Source organism: Chiloscyllium punctatum, chromosome 44, assembly GCF_047496795.1.
Source record: "Chiloscyllium punctatum isolate Juve2018m chromosome 44, sChiPun1.3, whole genome shotgun sequence".
NCBI lineage: Eukaryota > Metazoa > Chordata > Chondrichthyes > Orectolobiformes > Hemiscylliidae > Chiloscyllium > Chiloscyllium punctatum.
In genome coordinates this window covers 40524207-40539271 of record NC_092782.1, presented here as the reverse complement: position 1 = coordinate 40539271, position 15065 = coordinate 40524207, and the positions used below count along the sequence as shown (strand labels likewise).

Genomic DNA, 15065 nt, shown 5'->3' with positions numbered 1-15065 from the left:
AATCCATGTTATTGGTCACTTTATCTCAATATTATTTATAGTATCTCAGATTGTGCATGCTCATTACCGTGTCTGCCTACAGAACAAGAATGACTGCACTTCAAGAACAATGATTTGAAAATGAAATACTACAGGAAGCTGCATCTTGTTTTCTTTATGGTTTCCACTGTAGCATTGAGTCTTTGATTTGAAAACTGCACATATCTCTTTGTAAACTGTTGTTTTTCCCACTCTCTGAATTCCATGTATGCGGTGGAATAGTAATGTGAAGAAATGTAGCCTCTTGCTTCCTCTCAGTTTTTGTAGCTGTTTTGGGCTGTCTATTTTAAAGTGCGATTTGGAAACAAAGGTGTGATATTTTCATCAGGATGTCTTGAAGAATTTGGCAAGGCTGGGGACACGGAGATACCACCAAACATGACAAGATCTCATTATCAATTCGTTTTATTTCCCACTTGGGAACCATACAAATTGACTGCCTGGCTGGTGACTGGGAGGGAAAACCAGTGGTTGGAAACCATTTCTGAAGAGTCATACCAGACTTGAAATGTTAACTTTGTTTCTCTGTACACAAGTGCTACCAGACTTGCTGAGTTTCTCCAGCACTTTTTTTTATCTCAGATTTACAGCAACTGCAAAATTGTGCTTTTATTGTGGTGCTAGAAACCATTATCGGATACCCTTGGGAATGGCCTTCAAAAATTGGGAGGGGAAGGAGATGGGTCGACGATCACAGCAGGGTGGAGAGAAAGGCCTTTAATTGTTGGGGCATACAAAAGCCTCCTAGAGGAGTCGGGTTAGCAATTTTACACTTTCTAGCCTGATGGCAATGCTGGAGAAGGTGTTGTGGAGTTGGCAGCTACCACCTCCCTTACTCTGATGGTTTTCATAACCCCGGGAAGCTCCAAGCAGTGGGAGTTTATTTTAATACTACTTCTTGATTGCACTGAAATTTCCTGCCTCTGCTTGATGTCTGATATGATCCACTATATGTCAAAAAGACTGCAATGGCTGCATGCGCATTTCCTGAAGGATGGATGTCCTGCAATAACATCTTTAACCCCTCTGTAATCCATTCCCAAATTTGTAATTTTGGTGATAATTCCAAAGGTGCTTGGATGTAAAAGGAAGGCAGAAGGTTTTAATGCTTCAGATAATGACTTATGATACTTTTGTTTTTGTTCTCTGTTTATTTTTCAATCATTTAATACGTTAGGGAAAATGTCTGAATGAGGCGATGACACCGGAAGAAGTAAAAGCTTACATTGGGACAGAGGAGTGTAAAGTTACAACGCTTTCCATGAATGACTTTGTGTGTACTCCACCTGAAAAACAGCCAACGCCCAAGAGGGTAAAACGGGATACAAATGATGATCTTCCAGAATTTGTTGTACGTACCTTCAGTTCTTACTTTAGTTGATCCCTACATTGTCATTGATCTGAATAGGTTGTTATCGACTCAAGTATCCATGATGCTGATTCCCCTGCACGGATAGTGGAAGCAGTAACCCCGTTGGGTTACTTCAGTGAGACAATTTTCATACTCTTGGCCAACATCTTCAGCAGGATCAACGTTGCTTGGTCATCAAAACTAGTTGTGATTAGCAGAGCTCAGTGCAGGCCAGTTATAAGAGTGCAAAGTTTGAAGGTCTCATTTGAAACAGCAGCACAGAAATTAAACTTTTGTGCCTTTTTCTTGGAAGACCAGTATCACAGGATTAGTGTTTGGTTTATCAGTGCTCCTTTCAGAAATTTGTAAGAAATGAGAATAGAGTACTTGGCCCACCAAGCTTGCTTCTCTTGCAGACTCTGTACAATTAAGCAAAGCAGTAAAATATTCAGCCTTCTCTAGACTACCTTCACCAAAAGGAGAGGTTATATTTCAAATGACCATAAGACATAGGAGCAGAAATTAGGCCATTCAGCCCATTGAGTCCCTCTTTCTCCCTGTAACCCTTGATACTCAAGAGCCTATCTATCTCAGTGACCTCTACGGCCTTCTATGACAATGAATTCCTTGGATTTGCTACTCTCTGGCTGAAGGTGTTTCTCCTGATCTCTGTTCTAGAAGGTCTTCCCTTTACTCTCAGGCTGTGCCCTCAGGTTCTACACTCTCCTACTAATGGAAGCATCTTCCCAATTACTGTGTCCAGGCCATTCAGTTTTCTGCATGTTTCAGTTAGATCCCCCTTCATCCTTCTGAACTCCACCAAGCGTAGACCCAGAATCATTCCTCAATCATTCCTCAAATGTTAAGCTTTTCATTCCTGGGAACATTCTTGTGAAATGCCTCTGAACACGTTCCAGGGCCAGTACATCCTTCCTGAGATATGGGACCCAAGAATGCACATAAAACTGCAAATGTCGTCTGACCAGAACCTTTTAGAGCTTCAGAAGTACATCCCTGCTTTTATCTTCAAGTCCTCTCAAAATAAATGCCATCATTGCATTTGCCTTCTTTAACTATTGACTCAACCTGCAAGTTTACCTTGAGAGAATTCTGGACTAGAACTCCCAAGTCTCTTTGCACTTCAGACTTCTGAATCTTCTCTCCATTTAGAAAATAGTCCATGCCTCTATTCTTCCTACCAAAGTGCATGACCTCACACTTTCCCATGTTGTATTCCATCTGCCACTTCTTTGCCCATTCTCCTAACCTGTCTAAATCCTTCTGCAGCCTCCCTGCCTCCTCAATGCTACCTGTCCCCATAGCTATTTTTCTGCAAACTTAGCCAGAATGCTCTCAGATCCTTCATCTAGATCATTAATGTATAAAGTGAAAAGTTGTGGTCCCAACACTGAGCCTTGCAGAACACCACTTGTCACTGGCTTCCATCCTGAGAAGGACTATTTTATCCCCACTTTCTGCTTCCTGCCAGACAGCTAGGCTTCTATTTATATTAGCACCTTTCCTCCAACACCATGGGCCCTTACCTCACTCAGTAGTTTCATGTGCGGCACTTTGTCAAAGGCCTTCTTGAAGTTCAGATAGATAACATGCATTGGCTCTCCTTGGTTTATCTTGCTCATTACTTCCTCAAAGAATTCTAGCAGGCTTGACATACATACCCTCTCCTTGATGAAACCGCGCTGACTTTGCCCTATTTTACTATACACTTCCAAATCTAATCCTTCACAATGGATTCCAGGATCTTATCCACGACCATGGTTAGGCTAACCAGTGAGTAATTTTCCATCTTCTGCCTTACTCCCTTTTTAAACAGGGGTATCATGTTAGCAATTTTCCAGTTTTCTGGGACCCTTCCTGATTCTAGTGATTCTGAAAGATCACCACCAATGCCTCCACTATCTCTTCAAGTATCTCCATTAGAATTCTGGGGTGCGGTCCATCTGGTCCATGTGATTTATCCACGGTCAGACCATTCAGTTTTTTCTAGTACCTTCTCCTTATTGATGGCCATCATACTCAGCTCTGCCCCTTCACTCTCTTGAATATTTGGGATATTGCTCGTGTCTTCCACTGTGAAGATTGACGCAAAGTAATTATTCAGTTCCTCAGCCATTTCCTTGTTCCCCACTACTATCTCTCCAGCTGCCCAATGTCCACTTTTGCCTTTTTTATTTTGTCCTTCATATATCTAAAAAAACTCAGTCATCCTTTATATTACTGGCTAGCTTACCCTCATATTTAATCTTCTCCCTTTTTTTTTGTTGCTTCTGTTGGTCTTAATAAGCTTCCCAATCCTCTGGTTTCCCACTGCCCTTTGCCACATTATATGCTTTCTCTTTTGCTTTTATGGTATCCCTGACATTCCTAGTCAGTCATGGTTGCCTCATCCTCTTTGTACCATGCTTCTTTTCCCTCGGGATGAATTTCTGGTATGTCTCCTGAATTAGTCCTGCCATTGCTGTTTCACTGTCCTTCCTGCTAGGCTTCTCTCCCAGTCAGTTATTCCCAGCTCCTCCCTCATGCCTCTGTAGTTGCCTTTATTCAGCTGTAATACTGTCACCCCTGATTCTACCACCTCCCTCTCAAATTGCAGAGTAAATTCATATTATGATCATTGCCTCCTAAGGGTTCCCTCACCTTAGGCTCCCATATCAAGTCTGCCACATTGCACAATACTAAGTCCAGTATTGCCTATTCCCCAGTAGGCTCCACCATAAGCTGCTCCAAAAAGTGATCTTGTAGACATGCTATAAATTCCTTTTCTTGCAATCAACTACCAACCTGATTTTTCTTAGCCCACCTGCATATTGAAATCCCCCACGATCACTGTAACTTTGACTTTCCTACAAATCTCCAGATATCCAGATGTATCTTGTGCCCCAGCTCTTGACTACTGTTTGGAGGCCTGTACATAACTCCAAATACGTTTTTTTTTTCACCTTTGAGGTTCCTCAATTCTACCAGACTTTACATTATTTTACCCCACTTTGTTTCTTACTATTGATTTAATTTCATTTCTTACTTAAAAAGTAACCCCACCTCCTCTGCCCACCTGCTCATCTTTTCGATAGGATGTATATCTTTGAATATTCAGCTTCCAGTCCTGGTCCCCTTGCAGCCTCGTTGCTGTGATGCCCATCATGTCATCCTGCCGATTTCAATCTGTGCCACAAGCTCATTTATCCTGATTAGTAAGAGTATTTAAAGTTATCAATGGTTTTGATGACTGAGTGACTGGAGAAACATTATTTTCTGTTTGTTTGGTCTGTGTTGAGATTGGCATTTAATGAATGAGGTGAGGGGTGAGAAAAAAATTCCTTATGCTGTGTTGCTGGAGCATAGAAATGACTATAGTTCTGGGAACTATTGCATAATTTAGGCAAAAAAGTAAATATTTGAAGCAGTGGAGAAAAACTAGCAGAGGGAAGGTGAGCAGAATTTGCCACCTTCAGCATAGTCTAATTCTCTGGGATATTGGCCAGTGATAAGGCAGCAAGGCTATGGGATTATTTTTGAATTTCACAAGCAAATACCCAGTACAGTTCAGGCAAATACTGGGATTCTTTTAAATAGTATATTATTTTCTTTGTTCTGTTGATCTCTAGTTTGCAGCTCTCCACAGACCACAGCTCCCTTTTTGAACCAGAATTTCATGGCTGGAAACTTTAATCCGAACAGAAAGTTATTGTTTTTGGCTTGATTTTGCATTTCTGAATTCATAATGGAACAATTTAATTGCCATTGTGCTCTTTGGAGAAACACTGATTAAAATATTTTCTATCTTGTTGCCACTTCAATTAAATGCTATAAAACATTAATGCATTCTGAAAATTGCTCTCTCCTGACCAGGTTAAAATGGGATACCGTGAATACTATCTGGGGAAAGTAAGATATGACACGCCAGCACAGCTACCACTTGGTCTTATATTGCCACTTGTACTGATTCCGATGCTGCTGATTATTGGTGTGTCTATTTACTGCTACAGGTATGTTGAATATTTTCTGCTAATATTCAGCAAAAAAAAAACGCTTTGATGCATAGTTACAGTTGAATAAGTTTCTGTATCCTATCTTATTTCAAAAATGTGCAGCAACGTGAGAGAAGCAGCATGGAATGTTGTGTAACCTCTGTTAATTGTTGGTGTACACCGGTACGCCTGTTTAGTTACAAACCAAAGTTGTCTGTAATATCTATGAATGGTATATGATATGCAGGTTTTAAATAAAAGTTGGATGTACCTACTATAGAAGGAACAAAACTTGACCTACTTTTGGGAAATAAGGCAGGGCAGGTGACTAAGGTTTCATTGGGGGAGCACTTTGGGGCCGGTGATCATTATTCTATTAGTTTCAAAATAGTGATGGAAAAAGATAGATCGGATGTATAAGTTTAAGTTCTAAATTGGCGGAAGGCCAAATGTGATGGTATTAGGCAAGAACTTTCAAAGGTTGATTCGGGGTGGATATTTGCAGGTAAAGGGATGGCTGAAAAGTGGGAAGCTTTCAAAAATGAGACAGCGAGATTCCAGAGACAGTACGTTCCTGTTAGGGTGGAGAGAAAGGATGGTAGATGTAGGGAATGCAGGATGGCTAGAGAAATTGAGGGTTTGGTCAAGAAAAAAAAGGAAGCATATGTCAGGTACAAATAGCGGGGATTGAGTGAATCCTTAGAAGAGTATAAAGGCAGTAGGAGTATACTTTAGAGGGAAATCTGGAGGGCAAAAAGGAGATATGAGATAGCTTTGGCAAATAGGGTTAAGGAGAATCTAAATGGATTTTACAAACACGTTAAGGGAGAGAATAGAGCCCCTCAAAGATCAGCAGGACTGCCTATGTATGGAGCCGCAGGAGATGGGGGAGATACTAAATGAGCATCTTGCATCAGTGTTTACTGTGGAGAAGGCTAGAGAACTTTGGAAATAAGTAGCAACATCTTGAAAAATGTCCATGTAAAAGAGGAGGCAATGCCTCACCTCTTAAAATACATAAAGGTAAATAAATTTGCAGATGATACAGAAATTAGAGGTGTTAGTGGACAGTGAAGAAGGTTACCTCAGAGTATAACAGGATCTTGATCAGATTAGCCAGTGCACCAAGCAGTAGCAAATGGAGTTTAATTTAGCTAAATGTGAGGTACTCTGTTTTGGAAACATAATTCAGAACAGTACTTGTACACTTAATGGTAAGGTTCTGGGGAGTGTTGCTGAACTTGGAGACCTTGGAGTGAGGGTTCATAGTTCCTTAAAAATTGAGTACCAGGTAAATAGGGTAAAGAAGAAAGCATTTGGTATGCTTTCCTTTATTGGTCAGTGCTTTGAGTGTAGGAGATGGGAAGTCATTTTGTGGCTGTATAGGACATTAGTTGGACCACTTTTGGAATACTGCATTCAGTTCTGGTCTTCCTGCTTTAGGAAGAATGTTGTGAAACTTGAAAGGGTTCAGAAAAGATTTGCAAGAATGTTGCCAGGGTTGCAGGGTTTGATATATAGGGAGAGGCTGAATAGGCTGGGGCTGTTTTCCCTGGAGCATTGGAGGCTGAGGGAAGTTTCTAAAATCATGAGGGGCATGGATAGGATGAAAAGTAAAGCTCTTTGCTGCAGTGTAGCGCAGTCCGAAATTAGAGGGCATAGGTTTAAGATGAGAGGGAAAAGATTTAAAAGGGACTAAGGGGCAATGATTTCACGCAGAGATTGGTGCATGTATGGAATGAGCTGCCATAGGAAGTGGTTGAGGCTGGTACAATTACAGCATTTAATGGCTAATGGATGGTTGTATGAAGAGGCAGGGTTTGCAGGGATATGGGCAAAGTGCTGGCAGATGGGGCGAGATTAATTTAAGATATCTAGTCAGTGTGATGAGTTGGACTGAATGATTTTAGAAACTTCCCTCAGCTTCCAATGCTCCAGAGGCGGCACGGTGGCACAGTGGTTAGCACTGCTGCCTCACAGTGCCAGAGACCTGGGTTCAATTCCCGCATTAGGCAGCTGTCTGTGTGGAGTTTGCATATTCTCCCTGTGTCTGCGTGGGTTTCCTCCAGGTGGTCCGGTTTCCTCCCACAGTCCAAAAATGTGCAGGTCAGGTGAATTGGCCATGCTAAATTGCCTGTAGTGTTAGGTGAGGGGTGGGGGGGGGGTAAATGTAGAGGAATGGATTTGGGTGGGTTGCTCTTCGGACTTGTTAGGCTGAAGGGCCTGTTTCCACACTTTAAGTAATCTAATTTAATCTGTTTCCATGCTGTACATCTGTTTCTAAGCTTTATAAGCACATAAATGAGTAAAGCCAGGAAAATTGCTGCAAAGATTGTTGCTAATTTCATTAAGTAGCTCATACATGAAGCATAGCTGCCACAGAAAGGAACAAGTGAAGATCCCACCAGCTGCTTTGTATGTTATAGTTTATTTCCACTTTTGAAAATTAATTGTTGAAATGTAATTCTGAGTGTGTTTGAATGAAAACATATATATCTTCAGGTTACTTGTTATTGTCTCTAATGTTGTTCTAACTATCTTCTGCTTAGCTCAGTGTTATTATCTGTATCATTTGCCTCAACCCTTGGACAATGAAGCGAAGTAGTTGAAGGATCTGTTGACTGATTATCAGTCCAACAGGACTTCTTATGAACATTCTTTTCATCACTACAACAACCTTTACACAAACTAATAGATTGATTAAATCTTTATGTATGAGGAAGTTGAAGGGTTCCAAAATCCATGAGGTTAGAGGCACATTCACACCTCCTGTGTACTAAAATCCTGCTGGGTGCCAATCAGAATATATATCCTAACTCTGACGCTTGTTTTTAAAAGCACGACTGGAAACCCAGTTAAATTCTGGATTCCAACAACCCATCTCAGCTGCATTTGCTTATGCAACAGTATTTTTTAATACAAAGTACTACTTGGCCAGCAACAGATCCAGACAGTAGCCATGATGGGACCTGCTGCTGTCTTGCTGAATAGAGCAGACAATTTCTCAGGGCTATATCCAATGGGAAGTGTTCACGCGGTCAAAATGGAGCTAATGTGCTCAGTTGAAGTAAGGTGCATTACAAATTAGTGCATTTCCACCATTTGAAACAATGTTTCAGATCTCTCTGCAACAAGCCAGACAACTGTCAACTAGCATGCGCCAGAATGTTTGCCGTGTGACTTTCGAAAAGCCTGTCTTGCCCACCCTGAGCCATTACTTTGCTCCTAAAAGAGTTTATTTGGCTGGTAATAGGGAGTGACCAGCTTCCCTCTTCTCTCCTGCCATTTCTGTCCTCCAATTCAAAACAAATTGTTGAATTACCTACTGGTTGGTGACTAATTGGTCACTCATTTAATGTCAAATTGTAGGCAACACATTGCCTCTTCAGAGGGATTCACCTCCTACTTCAGTCAATTTTGACCAGATTGAAACCAGATTCAAAAACTTTGCTTTTAGATCAGTGTTACTCTGTTATCAAAGTAAATAGTATCAAATTCAACCTTTACAAGAGCTCTGTTTATTTACATGGACAAAAGTGACAGCTTTGGAAAAATACTGTTTTTGCTTTCAGGCGCAAGAGCCAGCAAGCAGAGCGAGAGTACAAGAAGATTCAGCTCCAACTGGAGAGTCTTGAGGAGAGTGTGAGAGATCGATGCAAGAAAGAGTTCACTGGTAAAGATGCTCCTATTCCAGATGATTGCAGGAGATGTTTCCTTAGCCATTGACCTTTCGATCAGCATCATAAAAGCAGGTTGAAAAGCAGAAATTGCTGGAAAATCTCATCAGGCCTGGTAGCATCTGTGGAGAGAAATCAGAGTTAGCATTTCAGGTCAAGTGACCCTTCTTCAGAGCTCTGCTGCTCACAGATGCTGCCTGACTTGTTGAGATTTTCCAGCAATTTCAGTTTTTGTTCCTGATTTCCAGCATCTGCAGTTTGTTTTTTTTTACAGAAAAGCAGATTACCTAGCCATTATCACATTGCTGACTATGGGAGTTACTGTGTGAAAATTGGCTAATTGATTGCTGTGTGTTTTTATGTTACTTTTGAAACATAGTTATTATTGTATTTAATTGGTTGTGAAGTCAATTAGATGTCTAGTGATCATTGGAGGCACTAAATCAATGCAAAGTGTTTTTTAAACTGTTGGATCGTATAAATAAAGATAATTATCTGGTCAGTATGATTAAATTGTGATTAAACAATGAAATAAATTCCAGCCATTCCATGCCATCCTGTTAAATCTCTCCAGCCTTTATCTGAATCATTTCAAGCAGTGAACCCTGTGGATTGTGGATATCTTCATACCTTTAACCTACTTAAAACACACATTATGTAGAGAAAGCTCATTAACACTTACCTTTTACATGTATCATTGCTCTCAAAGATTTTTCTTGTATCACGCATCAATCCTGATCAGTGGAATTGCTGCTTTTTAAATGAGATTTATATATAACAAATGCCAAAATGAAACAAATATTCAAAAATATATCTGAAATAAATTGGACAACCTGTAGTTATTTTTGATGAATAATTTTTTTTTGCAGACCTAGTGACTGAAATGGAAGACCACTCAAATGATCTGAATGATGTAGGCATTCCTTTTCTGGATTATAAAACGTACACGGATCGTGTCTTTTTCCTACCATCGAAGGACGGAGAAAATGATGTCATGATAACTGGCAAACTGGACATTCCAGAGGCAAGGCGACAGACAGTAGAGATAGCTCTTAACCAGTTTTCGAATTTGCTGAACAGCAAATCTTTCTTGATCGATGTAAGTCAAATTTGAGCTTAAGTCAATTAACTTTTAGGGTGTAGAGGATAAAAAGAATGAGGATTGGAACTGAACCTTATATTATACATTACTTCTATTGTTTCATTCATAGGGGTGGTAGAATGTAAGATTAATGCATAATTCACATTTCAAGTGTGCTATTTAGTGCAAGAGCAGTAACGTAGCATTTTTCGGTTCTGGTTAGCAACAGCATGTGGCAGTGAATGACAAAAGTCATTCACAAAGCTTTGTTGCATAAAAAAAAAGTTTCTTTTCTGTTGTTAATTGGAAACAATGGGTCTGGCAGGCAGGGTCTCAGTAATAGTGAACTGCGGGCTGCAGATGCAGTGCTGCAGCTTGCCAGGTCCGGGCTGTTGCAATTTCAGAACACTTGAGAAAATAATCTGGCCAGCAGAAAGTTAGTCCAAGCTGACAGCAGTCTTCATTTTTTTTTGGAATCCAGTGGAGAACTTCCCTGGTTCTGAAAGGGCCTGACCCAGTAACCTCTGAGGAGTTATTTCCACTCGCTGGAGAATCAAAAACAGGAGTGTGTAGTCTCTGACTAATGCAATAATGAATTAAGAATGAGATAAGGAGAAATTTCTTAATGTAAAGAGTTGTGAGTCTTCAGAGCTATCTACTCCAGAATAGATGCTCTATCATTGAGCACATTTATGGCTGTGTTGGACATACTTTTGTATTACAGGAATTGATGGATTTGGGGTGCATGTTGAATTGGTGGTGTTGACCTCCAAGATTATCCATGATTGTATTGAATGTTAGAGCAGGTTTGGCAAGCTATGCGTTCTTCTCCTGCTCTTACTTCTTGTTCTTGTATTGCCATGAATATAGTATCATCCTCTCTGATGTCTCTCCAGCAGTGTTGTTCAGTTGTCTACCACAGTTACACACAATGGACATTGATTTTCACATTAAAATGGCTTACTGGCTGAAACAGGCAGGAGGTCCCATCTCTTTGCAAATGAGGCGATAAGCTTTTTCTTGAGGTTGCTACCACCCCATTTATGCTGAATAGCCAGTTAAAACCTGCTCCCATATCTTGAAGTCAAAACTTGCCATTATTTGATCGCCTTAGTAAGATAAAAGAAGGCTCGAGAAAGCCTGTGCTGCAGGACGATGTTGCTCTGATTCAGCTTTGGACCTAATTTGAATTTTGTAGGAATTGGTAGGATGCAAGTTTCTCTTCTATCCTGACAACAAATCCTCCATGAACTGAGATTGGACAGTCTCAACCCAGTTTCTAGTGGTGTTGAACTGCAGCACAAACTGAGTCCCAATTTATCACTACAGGAAATTGGTGATCTCTCAAACTCGTGCTTTTTTGAAAAAAAGGGCTGTTGTGAATAGTTGAGAAATTCATATTCCATCATAGAGCCTTTCAGCATGGAAACAGACCCTTTGGTCCAACTCATCCATGTTGACCAAGTTCCCAAACTAAACTAGACCCCTTTGCCTGCATTTGCCCCATATCCGTCTAAACCTTTCCTATTCAAGTACCTGCATTCCACATTTGAACCTCCTCTATGTGAAAAAAGTGCCCCATAGGATCCTTTTAAATCTATCTTCTCTCACCTTAAAAACATGCCTTCTAGTTTTGAACTCCCCTGCTCCTCATGATTTAAACCATCAGTAAATAGCTTTATCTGAGATACACAATGGATAGAGTAGATAAATATGCCTCAGTTTAATCTGTCATCTATGAGCATTCATGTTGAGATGACATGATAAACTTGAAAAAAGTGCTTAATTCCCTATATATATGCAAAATGCAACGTAAATTTGAACTTAATTGTTCAGTCTCCCTTGATATCTGAATGAATTGCTGATCAGTAGGTAATGGGAATATCCCACCTTCCCAGGCCATATTCAAGGAAGTTAACAGAATTAGCACTTTGTAAATGACCTGGTATATGGAGGGCAAAGTAACCAAGGGCTTCTCTGCTCTGTGTCCATTGTATTCATATACTACCCCTTATATGCATTCACAATTTATCTACATTTGCTGTCAAGCTTGATGCCAGTCAACATTTTGCCAAGTGACTGAGGATGATCAGTGGAAACTGTACCCCACAGGGTATTGAAGAGAGATTTTTTTTCCCCCTGTGTTTTACCTGGGGAATGGTAATTTCTCAGGTGCAGAGCAGAGGCAACAGAGTTTTAGACCATTTTATATCAGGTTTCCATGCCTTTTGCATTGTTGTGAGTGTTTTGTTATTCCCGGTGTAGGAACAACAGACATCAGCAAATAAACATTATGGGAGCAAAATAACAGTGCCTTGTTTTGTTTTTCTGTTTGAATGCGGAATGTGTACCTATTAGGAGTGATGTCCAAAATAGGTTGGCTTTATGTTCACCCAGTACTGTAGCAGTGGTTGACTTTCTGTCCTTGTTGATAAATACTTCTAAACTTTGAAGAGTGGTCATCCTAGAGTGTGGATCTAATCCACAAATATAACAATGTTAAATCATTAGATGTGTGTCACCTGAATGGCTCCAAGGTTTATGAAGAGGGAAAATGAGTTCTAGCATCTTTAGAAAAGGGGAAAGAAATTGAAGGGAGTGAGGAGAAATGGACTTCCTTTAGCCAAGCATTAGAGTTCTACAAAATCTGTAAACAGTAGAAACTTTTGGTCATACAAACTTCCAAAATGTCATAAATGCTCCAGCTAATGCAGTGCTTACTGAATAAAGGTAAAAGCTATAATGTTTCAAACATACTTTGCATTTTATTTTTTAAAATGTATATTTTAAAATTTGATATACATGTTTAATGTGGGTTTTTTCATGCAGTGAAGCCCTCCATGTTGTTAGATCATCTTGTTTCAATTTCAATGTTTAATTGTATTGATTCCTCCATATCCGCACAGGCTTCTTTGCTGATAGCTATGAATTTTCCAGCCAGGAAAACACCTGTGCCACTTTTTGGCCAATCAGATGGTGTACCTAATGGACATTAAGTAAGCTGCTCATTTAACGAGCCAGTGCTGAAATGATGGGCTGAAGGCCTCAGTAAAGCCTGGTGAAATCTGGAACTGAGAAAGCAGAATCTAGTTTCTAGGAATTTGTGCCTTTATTTAACATCTTACTAATGAATGATACTTTTTAAATAGTTTATCCACACACTCGAGAATCAGAAAGATTTCTCAGCAAGAGAAAAAGTTTATTTTGCATCTTTGTTGACTATCGCTCTGCACGGAAAGCTGGAATACTACACCGACATCATGAGGACACTGCTGTTAGAGCTCATGGAACAATACGTTGCTAAAAACCCAAAGCTCATGCTCCGAAGGTATGCAGGGTTTGCATTTTAACAAGCAGAACATTTTTATTATTGTAAAACATCAAATCAATTGTAAAAATTTGTCAACCTGTCCCAACTTAATCCTTTAAACCAATGGCATAATTCTAGTCAATCTGCAGTTTATCCCTCCAAGGCAAATATATAAATATTTTGAGGTTCAGTGTTCAGTACTCCAGAATGAATCTGACCAAGGCTCTGCACAGCTGAAACATCACTTTTTCACTTTTGATCTGGAATCCCATTAAGAAAAAACAAATCTACATTAACTTTTCTTAATCGTACTCTGCTGTTGAGTGATAAATATCTGAATTTATTTGTTCTCCATAGCTAAGTTCATAACATCTGACGCTGGCTTGTTGGCCTTTTTTACAAGACTGAAATTTTCCATGCATCTTGTTTGCATTTTCTGCTTAACTTCAGACTTGATCTGCATAGTACTTCTTTGAGTGAGACTTAATTTTGAACCCTCCTGCTTTTCTATTGCATACCTGCAGATTGTGGGTCTTTAACTTCTTTTTGAAATATTCTTTACATCTTTTGCAATTTTGTTTTAAATTTTCAACATGTCGTTTCTCCAGCAATTTCTATTTTTGGATGTCTCATCTTTTGTCTGCGATATGCAAACATAGCTACATTTTATTTTATATTAATGAATTAAAATGTTAAGATTGAACACAATAGAGTATGTAAAGGGTAATGAAGAGTTAATTCTGAAATTGATTTTAGAATGGAATGTGAGCTTTTGTCATTCTTTTCCAATAGATGTGAAACTGTTGTGGAACGGATGCTTTCCAACTGGATGTCTATCTGTCTATACCAGTTCCTGAAGGTAACTCTAAAAATTTGCGCACACTCTGTTCTGGCTGCATGTTCACATTGTCTTAATGACTGAAGACTGTCTTTCTGCTTTTACATTTCAGGATTCTGCTGGAGAGCCACTATACAAACTTTTCAAAGGACTTAAGCACCAGGTGGAGAAGGGCCCTGTGGATGCTGAACTGAAAAAGGCAAAATACACACTAAATGACACAGGACTTTTGGGAGAGGATGTGGAATATCATGTATTGGTAAGTCCACAAGTCCCACAATCATTTCAATTGGTCAAACTACTAAACCTTAGACAAAACATACTTTGTTTTTACACTAGAGTTAAAATGCAGATTAAATAAAAAGAATTGACTTAATTGGAACTCTATTGAAATGCTTAACAAAGTAACATGCATATTAACTACAGCTAACTAACTTTTCCAACATAGTAACATTCCATAAACACATCATTGGCAAAGGCAAATTCAGAAAGCAGATAGTCTCTCCTGCAATTCTAGCAGCAGGAAGAGCACCCCAGCTTTTAGCTGTAACAGAGAGAGGAATAAGAGCTTCTACATCCAGCTTCAACTAAAAACTAAAACTACAAATTCAGTTTCTGAGAGAGCGTGACACCACTCATTCATGCTGCTTCTATTGTTCCAACTTGAAAAAAGCACCTCAAGGTCTGAAGAGGTTTTTGCTTTATTGGCTTTAAGCAGATCTCCGTCTCAACCTATCTTCTTGTAAAAATAAGGACAAAATTTTATTTATTTATTTATTT

General features: G+C 39.6%; 1 protein-coding gene across 7 annotated transcripts in view; it reads left to right on the top strand.

The window, feature by feature from the left end:
• The window catches only part of LOC140466910 (plexin-B2-like), a 265449-nt gene that overhangs the window by 227332 nt on the left and 23052 nt on the right, over window positions 1-15065 (top strand). For all 7 annotated transcript variants that reach the window (XM_072562727.1, XM_072562723.1, XM_072562725.1 and 4 more), the window contains 7 exons: window positions 1217-1390; window positions 5261-5397; window positions 8952-9052; window positions 9926-10155; window positions 13287-13465; window positions 14240-14306; window positions 14398-14544. In XM_072562727.1, coding sequence (XP_072418828.1) covers window positions 1217-1390; window positions 5261-5397; window positions 8952-9052; window positions 9926-10155; window positions 13287-13465; window positions 14240-14306; window positions 14398-14544 — 1035 coding nt within the window. The remainder of the gene's footprint in view (window positions 1-1216; window positions 1391-5260; window positions 5398-8951; window positions 9053-9925; window positions 10156-13286; window positions 13466-14239; window positions 14307-14397; window positions 14545-15065) is intronic.